This window comes from Monodelphis domestica, chromosome 7 (assembly GCF_027887165.1).
Source record: "Monodelphis domestica isolate mMonDom1 chromosome 7, mMonDom1.pri, whole genome shotgun sequence".
NCBI lineage: Eukaryota > Metazoa > Chordata > Mammalia > Didelphimorphia > Didelphidae > Monodelphis > Monodelphis domestica.
In genome coordinates this window covers 264154029-264161080 of record NC_077233.1, presented here as the reverse complement: position 1 = coordinate 264161080, position 7052 = coordinate 264154029, and the positions used below count along the sequence as shown (strand labels likewise).

The 7052-nt window shown below is 40.5% G+C and overlaps 1 protein-coding gene across 3 annotated transcripts in view; it reads right to left on the bottom strand.

Moving 5' to 3' along the window:
• Positions 1-3044: 3044 nt before the first annotated feature.
• GNE (glucosamine (UDP-N-acetyl)-2-epimerase/N-acetylmannosamine kinase) overlaps positions 3045-7052 on the bottom strand; it is an 87432-nt gene continuing 83424 nt past the window's right edge. For all 3 annotated transcript variants that reach the window (XM_007497985.3, XM_007497987.3, XM_056806721.1), the window contains exons 11-12: positions 6443-6559; positions 3045-6199 (exon numbers count right to left, since the gene is read on the bottom strand). In XM_007497985.3, the coding sequence (XP_007498047.1) occupies positions 5964-6199; positions 6443-6559 (353 nt within the window). In that variant the 3' untranslated portion in view covers positions 3045-5963. The remainder of the gene's footprint in view (positions 6200-6442; positions 6560-7052) is intronic.

Genomic DNA, 7052 nt, shown 5'->3' with positions numbered 1-7052 from the left:
ACTTCCCATCTCTAGGCCTGGCTTTATCTTCTGAGTCACGGAAGACTACTTTGTGATAATCCCCTTAATGGTAGGAGGGGTTTTATCAAATATGATCATTTGTCTAGTACAGTGAGGATGCACTTTTAGAGACCTTGTGCTGTCCCCCCACCCCAATCTCACACAGGGGAGGGAGAAAACATTCCCATTGTGCTGCTGGGCAGAGGGGCAGGGAGCATCTCTGCCCAAGTCCCTCTGCCTTTCTAGTAACAAACTTGGATGGGAGAAGTGAAAGAGCACACATGCCATAGGTTTGCCATGACTGGTCTAATGCTTAGACCTTGACACAAAACAGGCCAAATATAGTACTCTTATCAATCCCTCCTTTGCCCTAGGCTTTACTTTGATCTTGACTAACCTGTTTGCTCCAGAACATTCAAGTTGTTAGAAATGACATTCTGAATTGCAGAATTCCTCTTTCCATTTAGATATATAAACATTTGGACTATAATGAGTCCCTTAAATTTTCTCTTATTCACCTTTTTGGGGGCTTCTCTTGTGTCTTTTGTTTGGACTTCAAATTTTTTGTTTAGGTCTGGCTAATTTCCTAGAAATGCCTGGAAATTTTCCATCTTATTGAAAGCCCATTTTTTCTCCTGAAAGAATATACTCAATTTTGTTGGCTAGGTGACTCTGGGTTGTAAACCCAGATCTTTTGCCTTCCTTAATATATTCCATGCCTTTCAATCCTTTAATGTAGAAGCCACTAGGTTCTGTGTGATCCTGATGATAGCTCCATGGTATTTGAATGGTTTCTTTCTGGCTGATTAAAGTATTTTTCATTGGCTTGTTGGCTCTCTAATTTAGTTATTACATTCTTGGAAGTTGTCATTTGAGGATTTCTTTCTGGAAGTGATCTGTGAATTCTTTCAATTTCAATTTTATTTTCTTATTTGAGGATCTCTGGGCACTTCGATAATTTTTTGTAATATGATGTCCAAGGATTTTTCTATGATCATGGCTTTCATGTAGTCCAATAATTCTCAACTCTCTCCTAGATCTATTTTCCAGGTCAGTTGTTTTTTTTTTTTTCAGTAAGATATTTCATGTTTTACTTGTTTTTTTTCATTCCTTTGATTCTGCTTTGTTTCTTGGTTTCTCATGAATTCATTAGTTTCTAGATGGTTAGTTCTGATTTTTAAGGCCTGATTTTCCTGTCAGTTTTTGGTTCTCCTTTTTTCAATTGGCCCATTTCTTCTTGCATCACTTTAATTTCTCTTCACCACTTTGCCTCTCTTAATTGGTTTTTAAAGTCTTGAGATCTTCTAGAATCTGTGTCTAATCCATATTTTTCTTTTGGACTGTGTGTGTGCTTTCACTGTCCCCTTCTGTGTCTGCACCTTGCTCTTTGTCTCCTTAAAAATTCTTTAGCATTAGGTGCTTTTTTTTGTTGTTGCTTATTTTTCCTATCTGATTATAGGTAGGCTCTGTTATTTTCTGGGTTTTTGTCAGTTGAAGTTCTTGGAGTCAGAAGTGATGATCTGAGGACTGAGAGCTCTGAGAATTCTCCCCCCCCCACCCCCCAATTAAATTAACCCTTGAGATGCTGATGGTTTAAGATCTTGCCTTTTGATCTCACTCTGAACTTGATCAGGTCAGGGGCTGATCAAATTCTAGCCCTAGGCTTAGGCTCAAGTTTTTGGCCTCACTGTGTACTTGATCCAATCAGGCACACCCTTGATTGCCCTGTCCTGGAGCTTTGCCCATAGTTTTGGCGAACAAGATGGAGGAGAGGGGGGGCATTCTGTGAACTGTGTCCTCATCCTAATCTCAGACTGGAATTTCTGGCTTTGCTCTGGGCCCACAAGGATCAGCCCACTTCAGCCAGACTGCCCTGGGCTGGGACTCGGGTCTTCTCCACAGGTTTGAAATTTCAAGGGGCTTATAAGGTTGGCTTATACCACTATTTGCCCAGGCAGGATCTCAGGATCTGAATATTGCCTTGAGCTTTAGTTCCAAACCTGGGACAACAGATGTGGGGTGGGGGTATGTGGCTTTCTCCTGGCTTGCTCTTCCCTCCTTGCTACAGCCTCTTGCTAGCTCTGTTCTCCTCTCACCGCCATGCCCCAAATGTCCTCTGTCTTTTGGGCTTTTCTTTTCTTGGTTCTTTCACTCTTGTATTTGTTTTGTGGCAATATTATAATCTTGGTCAGAAAGGATTCTCATGGTGACACAGCAGCTCTGGTTCAATCCGCCATCTTGTCTCCATCCCTGGAAGTCCCCTAGAAATGGCATTCTGGAGTGAGCATGATTCCACCTAAGTTAGACCTCCAGCTCCTCTTGGCCCTGGCCTCAGACTTGCTTGAAAGGATATAGCTAATTACCATCCCAAGGTATGGTGGAACATTGGGAATGAGGAATTGAAAGAGATTAATGAATGTTTGGGATGGAGATAGCCCTTTTCTGGCTAAATATTTGCCAGGAAGAAGGTTGCCCATTGCTTTTATGGGCAATAGGAACAGATACTTATTTACTGAGGCAGTTTCAGAAATTAGAAGACCCCCTAGTGCAGTGATGGTGAATACCAAGTGCCCAAACTGCACCCTCAGGCCATGTTCCCACACACACACTTTACCAGGGGATGGAAGAAGTGCTCCCATTGGGCTGCTGGACAGAGGAACAGGGTCATGTGAAAAATATCCTCAGGCTCCTATGGAGAGAGGGAGGGGGAGCAGACCCTCCAGCATGCTCCTGCATGTGTGCCATAGGTTCACCAACATGACCCTAGATGGATTTGGGACCCTAGACAGTTGGGATAGAAATTCCATCTGTTCCTCTGGGTTGGTCTGGAAGTGATGGATTTGGCCCTCTAAGAATGAATCTAATCTTGACTATCTTGGTTTTATTTGTACCAAGCAATACATTATGTTTCCAAGAAATAATTAGCTTTAGAGAAATAACATTCAGAAGAACACAACATGACAAACAAAATCTGAATCATTATACTGGGCTGGGAAAGACTTCTCAAGGGAAAAATGAACAAGAAAACAGAACTGAGTCAGGACTACATATAAAGGATATTTATTTAGAACTTGGATTATATTAAAATAAATTAAATGCATTGTACATATATTTTAAATAATGAAATTTAAGAATAAATTAAAATCATCAGAATTAATGTACATATATGAATGAGCATTATTCAGAATTGATCACTTTTGAATTCAGTGATTCTTATATTTTAAACTGGTATTTGGCACATAACAAACACCTAATAAGTGCCTGACTGATTGAATTAGATTTAATCATTTGGTGTATGCAGCAGGTATAGATTTTTCACTTTTTTCACAAATGGTGTCAGTGCTGGGTCTTCATTCCCAGGAGTCACCATGGAATGTCAAAAACAACAAACAACTAATGATTTCTTGAGGTATTATTTAACTAACATTGTCTAAACAAGTATATTGAATACAAAAAAGGAACAGGTTTGAGAGATTATCTTCATTTAGTACAGAAAACAGAACTGCTAAGTTTAGATACACTAAGGTTTTTCTAACCTTGAAATAAACATAATTCAATAAAAGCTTGCATAAGTCTGCACATACGAAAAAGAAAACTGATAAATGCAAACACCTAGTTTTGTGTATGTGTTACATTTAAAGCCTGGCTGGCTTCCACAAGAGGGAAACATTACTGGATTCAGGAATCAGTGATGTTTCTACCCTTCAAGTCAATCGTTTGTTTCAAGCCAGATGTTCTGCTTTGAAGAAAAAACCATCATTGAGCTTTCGTCACATGCTTGAATTTGTCATTCCGTTTCAGTCTACATACCCATTGCACTTTGTTTCATAATTCTTTAATGCACTTTTTATTATGCATTAGAGTTAGCTGTGTTTGGTCTACTCCCCTATGGAACTACTTATGACTTATGTGAACTTTGTATCCGCCTAGTGCCTGGTGCCAGGCTCTCTGCACAAAGGCACTTGGTAGATGTCTATTGATTGAATGCTCTATCAGCCAAGTTTAGGCATTAAACTAATCCAAACTCTGATTCGTGCACCTGCTAATTAAATTTAATGGTAATATATAAACACAAACCTAATTTAATTTTCTGAAAGAAAATGTTTCTACCTTTCTCCCTTAGAAGACCAGAATACTATCTTCTTTTGCTATGGAGGCATATGCTTACTTTCAGAGGCTTTGGAATACACAGCATGAGAAGCCATTTAAAGCAAAGTTGCAGGGCAACTCCCGATACCGCTCTGGGCCCAGGGGTTATTATTCCATTATTTTTGGCTCCTCATAAAGAAGCGGAGGCAGGGTTTGCGTTTCTCTTGAACATAACCATCCCAAGTCTCTGACTGAAGTTTCTCAGACACGGGGCCTGTGTGTGAGTCCGTAAAGGACAAAGAAAACGAAGTGGTTCTTGGGCAGCTCGCACGGTTAACTTGGGGAAGTTCGTCCTCAATGATCTGTAGTCCTGATTCCTTTGACGTGGCGGAGTGCCACAGGCCACACGTCCTCACACCGGCCTCGCCAGTGTACACTCAGGGAATGTGGATCTAATAAAAACATGATTAGGAAGGCAAATCTACCCTATGACAATCGGGTGCATTTTAAACCTTGCGATCGATTTGGGGACCGTCTAGTTCCCGTCTCACCTCTTGTACAGACAGCTGAGAACAGACCACCATTTCCAGGCTGCCATGTCTGTCTGACAGGGATGTCACATAGCCGTGTTCATCCAACTGCTACAAAAGTGAGAAGCCCCGGGTTGATGTTACAGCATCTCAATGTAAGCAATCTCGTTTTGCTTTGTTTTGTTTTGTTTTGAAATCTATAAACAACGGGGATGTGGGAGATGTTTGGCAAAACTTCTAGAGCCACAAGGCGAGAGCTTCTTACTCGGATTTGGGTCTGGGTTCGAAGGGCCATGGAAATGCAAGTAACACCATAAAGATGGATTGGGGTCTGATTCCATTTGCTGCCTTGTTACACTTCAGCTTTCAGTTCCGAAGGTGGTAGCTTCAGTAAGCCACTGAAATTCATGATTTCACAAAGTTAGAGTCTGATGGCTTCACTTCCATTTGTCGGACATAATCCCCATCCCCAGAAAGAGGTAAAGCAGTCCAAAATTTGGGGCAAATCAGGACTTACTTTTCAGGCGTTCTGAGCAGTACCTCCTTCTGCTGTGCCCACTGTGAGCTAGGAAGACTGAAGCTGTTTTCCCTTCAGAATTTACTGAATTAATGCTCTTCATGTCCAATTAATTGTCCCAATTAAACAAATGGACATTTGCCATGTCTCTTGCAACTTCGTTTCATTAAAAAATATAACAAGAATAAGCCATTGATAATTGGTCATTTTTAAAATTAGTAAAAGAAAAATAATCAAAATGAATTTGGTTTTGCTTGACAGAACATTATTTGTTCTTGTTTTTTCTTGGTTTCCTTCTATTTAAGAGTGAAGGAGAGGAAATAAACACATATAACTGGGAAACAAAATGAGAAAATATTAGCAGGCGGATCAGGTAGATCCCAAAGGAGATCTGTTGATGCCGAATTGCTGAAGACTTAAGAAGCAAGATTTCATTCTGCTAAAGTATACGAGGAGAGCAGGCCTGGAGAGGGATGGAAAGAAGCAGGTTACTACTTGTCTACGCTACAATATCAAGATATGGATCCTAAAAAGAAACAAGACCTATTATGGACTGTGATGTCAAAATTAGCCCAGATCTATTCTGCGGCTTTCTTTGGCACAGAGAGAGGTAACTGGTTTCTAAATAGAGTATTCTGAGGTCTAGCATCTGTCAGTAGATGGGTGGACAGCAAATGTAGACATGAAATAGAAGGCTAAACGAAGAAACAAAGTGCATATTTATATGCCAAAATAATTGGTGGCTAAAATGATGCATTTGACTTCAAAAAGAAACAATCGACTCGTCCATTTTAAGAACTGTCCTCAGCTACCTATCTCCGTGTCCATCACTGCACTCGCCGCGTAGTATAGTCTAACACCAGACTCGCAGCCCCAAGCAAGGCAGGATCCACCAAGTCTGAAACCACGACATCCACCGTTTGAACCGAAAACAAGGCTTGTTGTCGGATCACATCTTTGACAATGTTAACGTAATGACTCGCTAGGACTCCAGAGAGGATCACAAGGGAAGGATTTATTGTGTGAAGGATATTCACGACCCCGAGGCCCAGAGCTGTCCCAGCTGTGAGAAAACAAAAATAGCAGAAGTAAGAACCATGCAAAGGGGAAATCGCAAATTGATTTGAGAAATTAAAAAATCAGTCAATCAAGGAATAGTAAAAATATGTGAGGAATTCAACAAAGTTGGTCACAGAACCAAATTTATCTCTTTCCTAAAGATTTCAGTATCATACACTACTTTCCAAAAAGATTAACTTTGCAGCATTATTTTGAAGACCTGTCCCAGTGAGGAGTCCCCTCTTACCTGTTCTAAGGATACTAGCAGCTTTTGCGTTGCCAAGCTTAGCTGCCTGAATGAGATGAAAAGCACTGACAGTTTCTTCTTTTTTCATTGACATTCCTTCCACTAAGAGAAGGTCTTCTATTTTGGGAGAAACCAAAAGAAAGGGAGGAGAGAAAGAAGGGTGGGAGGGGCAGGGAGAGAGAAATATCAAACATATGAACAGATCTGTAGTGATGTTGAGACTGAACTTGACCTCCTTATTTTCTCTATGAATGACACCACCATCCTTATGTAAAAAATAGACTAGAACTGGACTTCAATCCCCACAAGCCCTTGCTCCACTTCCCCAAAATGCTTTGTAATCTCACGCAATTCTGAGGTGGGCCGAGATCGAGGAAGGATTTAAGATGATTGCAAAAGCTTTGGTGCTCTTTTGGACTTCTGTTTTGGAGCAGACATGGCTCTTTCCATAATGTAGGTGAGGTCTTGTCTAGGCCTCTGGCCTAGGCATGTGTTTTTTCTTATTCTGTATTTTATTTAATCTTTAACCTTTAATAAACCTCTAAAAATATAATACTCCTTGCAGAGAGAAACTAATTTCTACCTGCCTCAGTCTCCCCTAAATTTTAAT